General features: G+C 39.8%; 1 protein-coding gene across 2 annotated transcripts in view; it reads right to left on the reverse strand.

Annotated features, from left to right (window-relative positions):
* The window catches only part of LOC107097733 (trafficking kinesin-binding protein 1-like), a 49,958-nt gene extending 47,378 nt beyond the window's left edge, over positions 1-2,580 (reverse strand). For both annotated transcript variants that reach the window (XM_015395007.1, XM_015395005.1), the window contains exon 1: positions 2,384-2,580. In XM_015395007.1, coding sequence (XP_015250493.1) covers positions 2,384-2,387 — 4 coding nt within the window. In that variant the 5' untranslated portion in view covers positions 2,388-2,580. The remainder of the gene's footprint in view (positions 1-2,383) is intronic.
* Positions 2,581-16,048: the final 13,468 nt, after the last annotated feature.

The following is a 16,048-nucleotide window of genomic DNA, read 5'->3' on the forward strand; positions in this document are numbered from 1 at the left end:
CGAAATCCAATCAGGAACTAAATGTGGCATCGAGCTGCAGGGAAGCAGGCAAAGCATGTTTTAATTAAAATGGGAGATAAAGAAAATAATGTTGATAAAGTGCGGAATGCTCTTAAGAGGTTTGTATTGTCTTTTAAAAAGCCATTTTAGTTTAGGGGACTGTTTCCTCAGCCTACATCCAGCACAGTCAACAGCCAGCTGCAGCCTTCTCTACCTTGCTCGGTCATGGTGTCCTCCTAGCAGGCTCCGCTTATCCTCCACTGTCCTCCTTCTAACTCTTACAGTTAATGTCCTGAGCCTAATCACCTCCTCTTCTTGCTCTGTCTCGCTCGCAGGCTTCTGCGATCTACCGCATGTCGATCCTCAGCCGTTAGCCTCTATAGCTAAGTGGGAGTGGCGGCCTGGTGGTTAGGGCATAGAGCTTGGAATTCTGAGCTTCTGAGTTCGAGCCCCACTCTACAGACTGCCACTCTGGGCCACTGAGCAAGACCCTTAACCCCACACCGCTCCCCAGGAGCCCCCCAATGGCAGCCCACCGCTCCCCATGGGGATGGGTTAAATGCAGAGGTACATTTCTCCAATGTAAGATCAATGAAGTTTAATTATTATTACTATTAGCTAGCCCTGGTTAGCTGTAGCCTCTGTCACTGTATCCCTGGTGGGCTTCTGCAATCTCCTGCTGTGCTTCTCTGCTCTTTTCCTGACCAGCAAAGCCCCGCCTCTCCTGCGCTCTGGTGCATCGTTTCCCCAGCGTGCTCCTCTGATCTTCGCTGTGGTACTTTAACTCTAGATGGTGGCACAACGGGCTGCCTCTTCCTGGTTCTGGCGCCCCTCTGCCGGTGCACACAGATAGGCGGAAATACCACTGAAAGTGACCATCACCCAGATGTAGCTTCTGGACGAGGTGAGGGTGTATTCTCCGTTCTGGTTCCGTGTAATCTCTGTGTAACCAGACATACCAGGAACGCCGACAGCCTTGTTTGGCTTTCTAAAGAATTATGATGAGGAGAAACCAAAACCCAGTAGACTACATAAGATAGGAGCCTTTCGTCTTCGTCTGCCAAGTGAATTGCCTTCTCTGGCCAGGTGAATTTCAAGGTGAGCAAAAGAAGGTGAAACTGGTTACACCTTTGCAGGTCACATGTGGTTTAATATTTAATATCAGAACCTCAATGAAGGAATGCAATACTTTCTCTTTCATTTTATCAATCTAGTGGTGAAAAAGTGAAGAGCTTTTATATAAAGTTCATGATTATCAATCCAGGAACTAGTCACTGTCTAAAGACGAAGTGAAAACTTTTACATTTTGGAAAATGACCGACTATTTTAGATTTGCTTTAACAAATGTACTGATAGATCAAAGTCTACATCTTCGAATCGCTGCGTTTAGAAACTATAAAACTAAAATATTTTATCTAAAAAATCCTCAGTGTAGTTATTTATACTTTCAAAAACGGAGGCGTCCTGCACCACTTCGTAATAAAGTATCAGCTTTGAGAGGCTACATAAAATACACACCAAACNGTTTATTTTTTTATATTACCAAAAATTTTTTAAATTGAGAAATAACAGAGAACATGAGAATAATAACAGTTAAGTGGAAACACAAAATCAGTATTGAAATCACCAATCAAATATAGTATAGTGTATTTTTATTTAAGAATAGATAATAAAACAAACTGATTGGCAGAAACAGCTGTGGTGTTTAGATGATCATAATCGATAAATATTTGGATCAGACCCGGAGGATTTAAAGTTCAAGGTCACTCTTTAAATATAAATTTAGACCAGAGGAGAAGGGAAATTAGCTTCAGGAACAGAGTGACATTAGTTTGAGCCAACAGGCTCTGGATCAGATGCTAGTGAACCCTGTTGTCCCCCTGAGAGTCTTAGCAATAAACACCTCATGGCGGGCTCTGGGAAAAAAAAAACAAGGAAATATTTCAGATCAGCATTGAGAAAGAAGCTGTGTCCTGCTGCTATAAAAAGAGACCCCCGGGTCAGAACCCGGCACATTCAGAGATGTTGAGGTTGGAGTTAGGTAAAAGAGGAGCAAACCTGTACAGTAAAAGCATGGGGGCCGGTTTCCAACTGGACACATGGTACCGGTGTCATATTGCTGGACCACCTGGATGAGAGCACTGAAGTGTTGCATAACAAAAAGACGTTCTGAGTCTGAAGTTCAACATGGCCGCCCCCGGTGGACCACCACAACTACTTACTAGTATGACGTCATTTAAACCTTAAGATTGCACCAACTGTAAAACTATAAGCAAGCAAAGAAAGTCTCCATGACAACAATAACAAGAGGGACGATATGCAGAGAGTAAAACTGCTGAGAATCGCTGGAAAGTTTAAAATAGAGAGCCATGTCTGTACTCACTCATGGTGCCTGAACCCCGACAGCCACCTACTCTGCTGTCCTTCAGTCACATTTTCCACTGGTCCAGGACAGGGACAGAGGGGACAGAGAGAGAGAGAGGGGGGAGACAGGGAGAGCTGGGAGGGTGAGGCACAGGAAGAGCTGGAGAGCGGCTGCTAAAAGTTTTGGGACTGCTCTGTGTATGCGAGACTAAAAGAGAGGAAAAGAGGGAGGGAGGAGTGGACTGGGAGAGGAGGGAGACCAGAGCCAAACTGGTCTGTCATGCCTGACATGCCGATGACGATAACCACACAGACCGCCCCACGCTCGCTCTCTCTCACCCTTAAAGCCAACAAACCCAGTGGGACGCTTCATGACAGCTGAGCGAATCACACGCTTTCTAGAAGCACTGATCCTGTTCAAGGCCAGGGAGGTTCAGCAAGCCTCGCCCTGTTCATGACCGTCTGCCTGCATCAGACTCTGGGTCGAGGAAAGGATGTCTGAAATGTGTGGGAGGCAGAGAAATCAAAGACTTTAAGTAGGTCATTTTATCCTCTATGTGTGGAAAATCAGTCTTAGCAGGAGTTGGATGGGAAGAGCAACAGGTCAGCGGAAAATATTACAGCAATAATCATAATAATGAAGAGAAACGCAGCCAAACCACAGCCGGAGGTTTTCCTCGCCGAGTACTAAAAATACGTCTATTTGGAACAGAAAAATAATGCCTATAGCATCCCTCATTACTTGCTCATATTTATGAACACCAGCTGGTAGTCTAAGGCAGAGAGCTTTAACGTGACACCTAGTGGGTCATGGAGAAACCACAGAGGAGAATGTGAATTTGTTTTAAAGCCTTTATGTGCCCTTACACAAGCACCAAACATTTCTGTTAAGAGTATTTTTTTATTCTGTTCTATATGTTTTAGTTAGAACGGGGAGTGATGGCCTAGTGGTAACAGCGTTGCACTTGTGGTCTGAGAAGTTTGCAAATACCCGGTTCGATCCCCACAGCCTCCCTTCTGGGTTCCTGAGCAAGACCCTTAACCCCACCCTGCTCACTGGGCGCCGCACAATGGCAGCCCACTGCTCCCGAAGGGAATGGGTCAAATGCAGAGAGTGAATTACCCCATTGTGGGACAATAAAGGAATTTTACATTTACAGAATAATTTCTAAATCCTTCTAGTTCTAAAGGTAAGTTCACACAGATTGTGAATTTTTCAGCTGAAGCAAAGGATTTCCATGTTATTCCCATGTAGAGGGCGGCTCAGGGGCAAAGCTAAGCAGATCAAGACAAAGTGGTGAATTTAGTGAGGCGAATGGCACAATTTTGGCAAAATATGCAAAATCTGAAAGCCACGGTTGCAGATCAATTGTACATTCACATCTCGAAATCCAATCAGGAACTAAATGTGGCATCGAGCTGCAGGGAAGCAGGCAAAGCATTTTTTAGTGTAGTTATTTATACTTTCAAAAATGGAGGCGTCCTGCACCTGCAGCACTTCAGAAATGTAATAAAGTATCAGCTTTGAGAGGCTACATAAAATACACACCAAACTTTCCTGATTATTTTGAAACTTTTTACTGATAATTCAGAATTATGCCCTACTCTGTGCTGGTAAATCAGATAAAAACCATCAAGTTTAAGATATAATGTTACAATGAAAAAAATATGAATGTCTCTTGCCACTCAGACACACATTTTTTTATATTAAAGGCAGAAAACTGTGAATGAGAAGAATAGTACTTAACAGGAGCTCATGACATTTACGTATGAAATACAGACGATTGGATCATGTTAAGTATTTTTTTAAAAGCATCAAGTGCCTTTAACTATAGCCAGAAATGTAAGCAAAACTTTAGGCTAAGTTCTTCTACTCTAATGTTTTGAAAACATTTAGATATTTTGTTATGTTAAGGTTTTAAAAATAAGTCAAAATACATCCTGACCTAAACATAAAGAGCAAAGGTGACCATAATGAAAGCCAGAAATCTCAAGAACTGAAAGGCTTTATTGGGGTTAATAGAAAAAAAAAGCTACCGGTAATTTATTTAGCCAAGGTTGAAATATTAATGCACTATTAATGTTTTTGCAACAAAGATAAAATGAAACAGTTTTTAATGAAGTGTTTGCATTCTTGCATAACCCAGTCCTCTGCCTCTATTCTCTCTCAGGGATCCTTCCTCTCCCGCTTGTATCCCCATAATTTCACTGCAGCTCCAATCACGCCTTACATCACTGCTGGCTGCCAACCACAGACAAATAGCCTCATACCCAGGAAGTGTACCATGGCAACCGGCTGTCCTGTTCATCACAATGTGGTCATTATTCTTCAGGATTTACTGACTTAGAACTTTAAAGTCCACAGAACATCAAGTGAGCGGTTGAGAGAGACAGAGAGGCATAATGTGAACATTTTGAGATGTTTCAACACTATTTGCTGAACCATCAATTTTTAACAGATTTGTTTCTTGTTATCACAGCGGACCAGAAGAGGGCAGTACTGATCCAGCCACTAGTAGTCCTGCCTTTGCTAGTAATGACAGGAGAGGCACATGATTACAGTAGTAATTTCCACTGCATGTCACTCATTTCAACATGTGATTCTGCATAACAGACAAGAACATTTTGTAAACGTACTTCTCAAAACCTTACATGGATCCATGCAAAATGTGGGAGCATCTCCCTCCAGGCCTACAAGACATTTATGGACAGTTGGGAGACAAACATATGCAATGTTTTACTGAAAACTAATTACTGAGGAATCCAAGCCTAAAAATCAGCAGCCAAACTACATCTGATATTGTAAAGGGATATATCAAGCAAAACCTACATTATTTGAATTTAAATAAAATGTTTGTGTACTTTGGGTCCCTAAATATATAGAAAGGTTTAATCTCTATAGTGAATTCAAACGATGTAGAAGACCATGATTTAGATTTACAAAATTAACTTAAACTGGCCAATCAAGAAAGGCTTATTTTTTAAGGAAAGCGTTGGCCTAGTGGTTAGAGCAGTGCACTTGTGCTCTTAGAAGGTTGCAAGTACCTGGTTCGATCCCCACAGCCTCCACTCTGGGTATCTGAGCAAGCGCCTCAACCCCCCACTGCTCACCGGGCGCCACACCAATGGCAGCCCACTGCTCCCCAAGGGGTTGGGTCAAATGCAGAGAGTGGATTGCCCCATTGAGGGACAATAAAGGGATTTACATTTACATTTAGTTCTAGGTCCTTTTATCCTATTTTGAAAAGAAGGAACTCAAACTCTCCTTAGTGATTTTATGTCTGACAATAATACAGTGAACTGTAGGAGAGACTGACGGACAGATGGACATTCCATTAGTACAGGAACCTTAAAAAAGGAACCTTTGTGGGACTGAGGCTTGAGATCAGAGCAGTACTGTATTATTTGTGAAAATGTAGAACGGACCGACCCTGCTATTCAAATAATGCAAGGAACTGAGGTCATATGCACATAGTTAGAAGGGAGGGGCTTTTCCTGCTTGTGTACAAGAAAGAGAAAATCTCTTAATCAGTGAGAAATAAAACAAAAAGCCTGGTGACTTTAAGAGAAGCTGTTTTTAAATTAAGTGTAAGCAGCTCCACCGAACCAAATTGCAGATATTCAAGAAGATTTTTTAATTTTTTTTTTTATTATCCCCGTGCAGAATCAACGAGGAAATGGATCAGGGGATTTAACCCCTAATATGTAAAAATAAAATGTATAATTTACCCACTGAGGTCAAAACTTTCTCTCTGTGAGCATGAACTAAGACAATAAATCATTTAGTGGAAATGGGTAAAAAAAGCAGATTATGTACTGGGAGCTCCTTTTTTTCACATGCTGATTTGTACGCAGAGCTGCGGCCCCCTGAGGCTCCTCTGGTGACAGGATGTGACATTACAACAGGGTCAGAGAAAAACAAACTCTTCCCACTATATACTGCTCACATTGATAGATGCATGGAAATTCAGCCTGCAGTTATTATCCAACCATATTCCCAAACTATCTGAAAAACACAGCTAACCCTGCAACTTTTACAGCAGATATGTTCTGGTGCCCAACTTTTTACCCAAGGTGACACTGCCAGATGGACTTTTAAAGCTGTTTATAATCCACACATGAATTATAAATACATATATACCTATGGACTAAGTGCTGCTTCAGCAGAGTGAAATGGACTGACGTCAGCTTCTTCTACCTTGGATTATTGTATCATATATGAGTGCAACATTACCAGTAATGGTCTCAGCATCTTTGCAGGTGGCCTTGAACTCCTGAAGTGCAGTTGGCCCTCCAACATACTCCTCCTCCTCTTCCTCAGTGGCCAATAGCAGTTCTGGATCAAGGAGCTCAGATGTGGGTCTGTAGTCCAGAGACGGTTTAGGGTGTGGGGTGGTGGAACAGGAACGGGTGTCGGGAGTCTGTGTCCTTGGGTCCAGCTTGGCGCTGAGTGGTCACTGGCTTAAAACAGGACTAGCCATGGACTAAACTCAGATCCATAAAAAGTCCAACTAGATTTCTCTTGTGTGCATCTTTAGACCAGAGAGGCTGAATAGATGGTGCACTGGCTCAGCAGCAGAGCCTGAATAATCCAACCGATAAATCCAAAGTTCTGGCTTTAGGACAGAGATTTTACTTCATACCTGGTAGAGAAAAAAGGGCGAAAAGGATAAAAAGAAAATGTGAGTTTTAGAATGTTCAAAAATACAGATTCAATCCTTAATGACTGAAAATATATGCAAAAACTTATGAAGTCATGATTATCTTAGCCATAAATTGACTGTGTAACTGACAGAAAGATGCTGGCTATATTAACCCTTTCATCAGTGATTATGAGTCGGACTGAATCGTAACAGAGGAAAGGACTTTTTCTAAAGTCATCATCGGGGGTGAGAATTTATCCCGTCATTTATTGCTATCGCGATGCATTCTAGTCATGACAAAGTTTCATTTATCCTCTAAACCAGGGGTGGGCAACCCGCGGGTCCAGAGCCGCATGCGGCTCTTTAGCGTCCCCCTTGCTGCTCCCTGGAGCTTTTTCAAAGATTTATGAAAATTTATTTATTTTTTTTTTTTTTTATGTGGTGTGCAGGAGGTCAAACAAAAAATAATCATGTTTTCCAGTGCTGTAAACATTTGTATAATAAATAAATTTAGACAATAATTTGCGTCATAGCCATAGAAATCATTGGTCATAACTTGCAACTAACCAGCGTGGCGCAGTGCCATCAAACAAAGCTGCAGGTGTGTTTCAACGTACTTCAGAGTGCTTATAACTTAAACAAAACTTACCCAGAACTTATCTAACCTATGCCAGCGTTTTTGCCAGATTTTTCGGATGTCAGGCATATGCTGACTCTATCGTCAAGGTGTGACAGAGGCTTAACATTTTATGTGTTTGTTACTGGATCAAAAAGACAAGAAGTTTTATTCCTCACTGAAAATGTAAACTACATCTGTTGTAATCACATAAATGTACATCCTTTAAAACCAAAGATGCTCCAATCAGGCCTTTGATAACAAAACAGAAACATTGAAGAAGCCTACAGAAAAATTTTGAAAAATATGCTACAGGACCTTTTTACGTTATTATTACTGCTTCCATTTTAAACATTGTCCCTAAACTATATCTTATTTTCACTTAAACTAAAAGAAAAAAATCACATTCTATAAAAACATTGTAGAAAAATGATGGGAATTGATGTATTCCACAAAAACAAAAAGCTTATTTTCCAGAATGTGTCTGACCAATCATCCATCAGTGCTGAACAAATATGGTTAAAATCTCCCTTAAAAATGCACTTCCAGAATACTATTCTGGGATTTTGTTGGGCTCTTTCATGATGTAACAAGGGAACCTCTGCGCCTAAGCTGATTACATCTACAGTGGCTGAAAACACAGACAGCAGGGAAGAATACAAGGATATCTAAAGACAAATTTTGGTTTCTATCAGAAAAAGATGAAGCAGATTCAGAGACGTGATGTCAGCTGTCAATAGAAAGAAGAGCGCGTGTTTGGATTGCAGCTCTATTGGAGCTGCTAGTAGAGCAAAAAGCTCCACATAGCAATAAATATAAAAACATACAGGTAAGGCGGAGCAGAGCGGCTGACAGGATTCTTTTTTACTTTCTAGGGATGAAATGAACATAACTGGCCGAAATCATCCTAACCCTCACCATACTTATTTCTTACCTAATACACGCATTATACTTTGTTTTTTAATGTAAAATAATTCAGAAGTTTGCAATATTAATAAGCTGTTCTTTCATTTTTTTTTTTTATTTGATGGTAAAGCACATCACAAACTTAAGGCTTTCTAACAGACTTTGCACAATCCTCATCAACCAAAGTATCTTTTCTTTTTTATTAAATGCAGTAGGAGTATGTTTCCATGTTTCTGTGACATTTTAAAAAGTTGCTTCAGTTTGGATTGCTGTGGTAAAATAACTTTCATTTTATGGCCCACATAGTTCGTCATTCGTACATAAATCATGCCATAGAACCACGACTATCAGATGTAGTTTCATTCTGAAACCAAATAAAAAAGTATTTGAAATGTAAAGCAAAGAACATGGCTCTCACAGGCTGCCAGTGGACACATTTACATAAATAATTTAACAAGTGGTTTCATTCTGTGGAAGGATCAGAGAGACACCAAGACAGACCCAGGTAGAAAATACAAACCCAGCTCTCAAATTTCTCACCAACAATATTCTAAGTAATACTTTGAGCTATCAGAAGCTATCACATAGATTTTCAACAGAAGATCCTCAGCTGTTAACCAAAGGTGTTTGTCCACCATGACTAGTGAAAAAGCAAAGTTTACAATCAGTGTTCTGTCTCTGTTCCGTGGTCCCCAGCCCAAAGGAAAGGAGCTTATGGACGGTGAAGTTTCTGCACAGAGGCACCCTGACAGCCTTGGAAGTGACATTACCCTTAACTGAAACTGGGTTTAAATAAAATGGCAAAAAGTGGCACCAGAGTAGTTATGTTCCAAACCAAAATTTAAATGAGAAATTGTTTGGATATCAGACAAAGATAAATTAATACAGAAATATAATGGCCTTTATGTCATGTAATGGCCTTTATCTAAAAAGCTTCCATTTAAAGTCAATGATACATTTATTCTCATAATAACTGTTCTCTGTTTGATATAACTTGATCAAGCCTTTTCTAACATTCCACACTAAAAAATGTAAAATAAAAAAATATATGATTAGTGCTGATATTGAATCGGGTCAATATCAGCATCTGTAAATACTTAAAACAGCAATAATGGAAGGAGATTGTAAAAAAAAAAAAAAAAAAGTAGAATGAAAAAGCTGAATCAGGACAACCCTCCACCAGGGCCCATGGAGTAAAAAAAAAAAAAAGGAAACATATATTAGAAATAATGCTGCAAAAGTGGCTTTTAATAGGGTTGGGCAATATGTTGAAATTTATATACATTTCCCCAACTTTTACTTCTGAAGCTTTCGCACCAAAACTTTCAAAACCCTTTAAAAAACGAGTCCGGTCTCTGCTGGTGTGAACCCACTGCAGGACGAGGGGTGAGCATTTATTGTACCGTTTATCGTGATAACTCTAGCCTTCACGTTTGATTTATAGTCTAAATGATAAATTAGATTTATTGATAATAAACACTATAAAATGGGTGAACGGTGAATTTTATTTTTCTAGATTTTGTTCTTTTTCTTTCATTTTTCCCATTGTGTCATTAGAAGGTTCATCCAATATGATTAAATGTGGTTACTGCATGACATTTAGGGATATAAATCACACTTCTTTATAAAACTGGTGTCCTGAAGAAGTTTATTTTAAATGTGTATATTTTTAGTTAGTATCTTTGATTTTGGAAATCTGATTGCTTTGGCATGTAGTCACAGCTATACAGCTACCAAAGAACATTTTCAAAGAATTAATGAAGGTTATTTTATCATCAATTGTATTGTTATCATACCCTTGGTGAACTCATGGCCCGTCATGGCGTACTAAAAGCAGGAGATGAAGGTGTGATGTAAGAGAACCACATTTTAGTAGAAGAGAAATAAATTAGGAGCTTGATATTAAAAACATAAAAATTCAATAATTTCTAGTTGAGCTGTGCGGGGGAGTCGCACAGGCACAAAACTACATCTAAACCAGCATGAAATGGACTTTGTGCTTTTTTTTCTTCTTGAATAGCACAATAACTAAGCAAGACTGCCTCCAAAACAATCTGTTTCAGCTGCATGACATCTTTAGGCCTGGTCTAAAAAAATCTAAAGCAAACCAAGCCAACTGCGGTTGAGAATTTTCTCACTTTACCAGATACCTGGACCGACCCAGCAGTGGGAATGCGCCCTGAGTGCCGCTAATCTCTTTGCTCTTTAAAAAAAGAAGCTCAGCAACAGAGTTTAACGAGAAATTGAAAATAAAACTGAAAACATACTTTTCAGCACACTGTCATCCTGTAGAGAAGAGAAAGACTTTTCATTCATACCAACCATTCCACATGTTCTCACTACCTTTAAAATGAAAGCTTTCTTTACAACACCAACCCAACACTATCATTACCATATGAGTGTCTGGCATGGACAGAAAGCATATATGTCTGACTGGTTTGCCTGTTCCACCCTAGTTTCCTCCAAGTCGTACTGAGTCGGAACATATGAAACATTGTGGAAAGCAGAAATTAGGCCACAGTTTCCATTATTTAGGAGCAAACGATATCCAAATGCCCAAAGACTGTTGCTAATAGCAACGTTGCAGACTGTCGCTTTAAAGCACAAGAGCAGCTTCTTTCATTTAGGAACCAAAAAGACTATTTTTTTCTTGTGTTCTTTTAGAGTTACTGACTGTTACAAGTTTGGTAAAGTGAATGAAGGGTGTGCCCATCTCATGCACTCTGTCTGTGACGGGTATCTAACAAAGCAACACAGGATTTTAAACTTCAACTCCCTTGGTGATCCCTAAAGAAAAGCACGCTCTGTTGGAGTTTTAAAGGAAACTCCAGATTGTAATGTCCCTGTCAAGCTGGAGCTTAGGAACACAATAGATGGAGCAGGATGAGGTGTGGCCTCCTATCCTCTCTGAACCTGCTCCTAGTCTAAAAATACAGCGTTTCATTAACTGGGTTTTAACTCATCAATAAGTTCTGGCTATTATAGCAAAGTGTTGCATACAAAGTGCATCAAAAACAAAGGGCACAAAACAGTTTGATGTAGCAAATACAAGTCTGCCTTTGAGTTAACCAGCAAAGAAAAAAAAAAAACGAATATGATTGAACCCTAACTGAGAAAGGTAATGTAACTGATTCTATTTCGTTCAACTTCTATAGTATCTCCTAAAAGTCTTTTGTGCATTCATTTACAGACTCTTACTCCGTAAAAGTTCAGTTACTTGGTTACTCCTGACTGTAGTTAAACCCCTTTAAAACAACCCAACGCAAACCAAAACAAAAATCATTTTCAGTTCCTTAAACTAGAAACGCAGCACCCAAACTTTCAGCTAATGACTCTTTTAACCTCCCCTTAAAAGAGGTCAGGTTCACTCCTAGAGTTTCACAACTTTACACTCCGTCAGACCTTGAGATCATAAGCACAAGCAGAGACACACCACAAACAAACTTATTTCTCAACACAAGATCCCGTATCCGGTTAAGACAGACGAGCAGAGGCCCACGGGAAGCTCTGTCATGTTGTACCACACACAGAAACCCCAGTGACTTTCAACCCACAAATCCGATTTGATGTGAACTCTGAGCTGCAAGGTCATCATAACAAGCTAGATAACATCTGTTCTTGTGAAATATCAGCGTCCCAATGATCAAAGCCCTTTAATCAGTGTCAGACTAAAATATATGATAGGTACAGTAGGGTAAAAACCAGGAAAACTGTTAGTGAATACAGAAACACACAAAGGTTGCAGTTTCTTATCTGATAGTCATGACACTCTGGTTGAGTAACACTGTGTTAAATGACCAACTCTCATATGAATAGGGTCTGAATAAAGGCAGCCTGCCTAAAAGGTTCAAGCCATTAGCCTGTGTGCTTTTAAACACCCTCATATGGTCAATACAACAAGCTGCAGCAGCACTCTTTACAGTCATCAGAGGTGCCCTTGCTCAAGGAGGTTCTCAAAATTTCAAAAGCAGACAATGCAACACTAACTAAAGTCCTGAAATGATAAATATGCTGTGCCTTGAGTGAACCTTAAATGCAGGAAACATAAAGCCATCCACAGAGACACCTGCTGGATCATTATGGTCTTTTAATGACAATCTTGATTCACATTTCTGCACATTAGTTGAGAAATAAACAGCAGATATTCTTCCCATCTCTCTATTATGAAATAGAAACCACCTTTAAAACCCTGCTAATAAAAGATCTTCACCATATCAATATTAAAATAAATGTGTGCATATTAAAAAATTATGCAGCAAAATCCTTCTAAGGATTAAGGGAGCTGGTGTAAGTGATTTCAGGCATTAGACTCAGTCTATTGGGTACAAAATGAGAAAAATAGACATTTAACCCTGGTAACATAACATGAATGGGCAGCTGTAATGTGAAGGCCTTTTTAAAAGGTCCAATATTCCCCATCGTGCACTTAATGATCAATGGGTCCAATCAATATCTCACTGTGCTGTCTGTGGCTGGCCTGGCCAGCCAGACTGAATTACCCTGAGCTTAGCTGAGTCTGGTGAACGGCCGTTGACTCTGGCAGGACAGATCAGAACGCAGCAGGCGAGATTTTACGATGTGCGACTCAGCACCAGAATTACCCAGGCTTTTCTGCTAGCATAACAAAAAGCTGGTGACCGCCATGGACCAATGTTGCACTAAAAATCAAGAACGTAATGGAGAGCACACCTCATATCCTCAGATTTTTTTGTCAAAACTGGAGGAAGCATTCACTGGAGAGTTTATTCGACAGCTTGTCTTATGCAATACAAAATGACAAATACAGAGTGTTTATCTTGGAGTTTTTGCTTCACATCCGTAGTTATCTGATTGGTTCAAACATGACAATCATCTGTTAGTTCCATCTTGGAGATTGGGCTTTACAAGCGCTTTACCAGACTGGGCATACACCTTACGGTTTTTCACCCTTTATAGGCCAATTCTCCAGTCGTGCCAGAATTTTTTCGATCGGGCCAACTTTCAGCCTCGTTGTGTTTCCTGCCTTGTGTAGTATACTGGGGGTATCGAGGGGTGATCAGCCTCTAATGACCAGCTCCCGATTAGGAATAGTAAGAACATACAAGGTGAGCTGTGAACTTGTGAAAATGCAGGGACGTCATACACATCCTTGCATTTCATTGGTCCAAAACATATCTGTATAAGACACTGAATGCATCTGCTGGCTCTTGGCAAGAAGTATTTTTTGGAAGTTTGTGAATGCATAACTTGCAACAATTTATCTTTCTTGCATGTTAAAACTAAGCCCGATGCTGAAGCTTTAAGTTTACATGTCTATGGTTTTACCCTCACCTATGGCCATGAGAGGAAAGAAAGAAATCCCAATACAATTGGCAGAAATTAGCCTTCGGTCAGAGGTGCTGGTCTGGGATAAGGTAAGGAGGTCTCTCTATCTAGAGGAATGAGGTAGTTCCGGTATCTGTGTCAGATGCCCCCAGGACTCAGACAGGTCAAACTGGATGAAGGCCCAGGAGATGGCTCCAGACACACAGGGTGGACAATATCCATGGTTGGCCTAGTGACGCGTCAGGCTTTCCCCAGAGGAGTCATGGTGTCAATTGAACATCGGAGGACAAGTACAACATCCAAAACCGCAGGAAAGATTAGATAACGGAAGTCCAATACTTGAGATGTAGACAAATGAGGGACTTTAAATCTGTTGTATGCAATTAATTGATAACATCCTTTTAGAAAGAATTTGTCTATTGGCGGGGTAATTTAAAAAAAATTATAATTTCCTCTGACTTTACATTCAGTAAAAGTCAGGATCTTGGCCTAATTTTTGTGTAACTTCTATAATTTCAGCATAACCAACATTTGTGGTTAAATGTGCAGGACAGAGCCCTGGGGATATATTAGAATACTCTGTCATTTGCGTTCTCAAATTAAAATATAATGTTTGGCTGCTAGTTTTTTCTGTCGATCATATAATGAAAAAATCCAAGTAATAGGTCACCTTGCATTCATCTTCTATGGACGATCTCAATGTGGCAGCGGCCAGTAGCAGCTGCAGTCATACTGACCGATCAGTAGACGTAGGTAGTAGCATCTATGATATCATTTTAATATCCAGATACAGTTGGATAATCATTACAGGTAACCTCTGGTTGCAAGACGCTAAAATCTAGAATCCGCCTCACAATGGGACATAAGACCACAGATTTAAAGCTGCAAGCAAAGATTCACCGCCAACATTCCAACAGCCCTAATCTTTCCTCTGTTATGCCAGATAATTGCAGAGCATACCCAGCATAGGTTAAACTTGATGTCTTTTATTTTGAAAGATTTTGCAAGTTGATACATGAACAAGGTAGGCATGTTTTCCTAGTTGATAAAATGTCCTTTAATACCTCCTTTAATATGTTCAACAGTGGAGCATTGTCCCGTTCCAAAAAGGAGCTGTCGTCATATGTGGAGTATTGCTGAGAAACTTCCAAGAGATAATCTATCTTTATAAGCCGAACTGCAGGGAATTTGATTTTGAAAATGATTTATCACATCAACTGTAAGCTATTCAAAAAAACCTGTATTACTATTATTTAGAAAGATTTATGCTTTGTATCGTATATTCATTTAATAAAAGCATTTAGCATGTCTTTGTTTAATCTTTGAAAATTCCTCCAGTTTGTTTTTCTTAGTGTTGTATCCATTAAATAACATCCCTATTTTCTAGACCATCATTAGAAATAGTATTAATTCTCTAAATCCTGGATTTGAACCAATGGCAAGAGAAAGTGCAAAAACCAGAACAAGTTTTGAAGACAACCTTTATTGTGCAAAGGTGGAGCAAGGTTGTTCATGCGACAGTCTTTTAGTTTCTACAGAGTCTAACCATATTATCAGCGGTTTGGTTATTGCAGGCTTCCAGGTCTGAATACCTGTGAACGGCATTTGGTTTGCAATGAGCAAACATTACTGGATTCTTCTGCTATCAGTAAGGTGCTCAGGACTGAATACCTCATTCCTGTGGGACAAATACAACATTTCAACAGTTTTCAGACCAATGTAAGACATCAGGAAGATACTAAATCAGTTTTACTTAATTCAAGCACTACCCAAACAGGACATGACAACTTAATGACTTCCTTATGGAGCTATTATTGTTTTCTTTGATTTCTTAAAAGCTTATTTTGGTTCAAATTTAGACTTGTGAAAATTTTTCTATAATTATGTAATTTCTTTATGTAATTGGAAGAAGAGAAAGCAAAATCGGCTCAAACAGCTACATAAAAAAAGGGGAAAACAATCAGCAGCACATATATACTGCAGACGGCCGAGATGATGCTGTAGGAGATATTAGAAATGACAACAGGTCGGGGTGAAAAAGGTGAGAAGGAGGGGGTTCAGAAACATGCTCCCCTATACCATACCATTTATTTTGAAGTGTCAATCTAGCGCAGTGATTATGCACGCCCCTAGTGGTCAACGGGTTCATTGCAAGGGGTACACAGAAACATTTTATTTCTTATGTACTAAAATAAAACAGGCTGGGATGCGTTTT

The sequence above is a fragment of the Cyprinodon variegatus genome, unplaced genomic scaffold (genome assembly GCF_000732505.1).
Source record: "Cyprinodon variegatus isolate N-32 unplaced genomic scaffold, C_variegatus-1.0 Scaffold718, whole genome shotgun sequence".
Classification (NCBI taxonomy): Eukaryota; Metazoa; Chordata; class Actinopteri; order Cyprinodontiformes; family Cyprinodontidae; genus Cyprinodon; species Cyprinodon variegatus.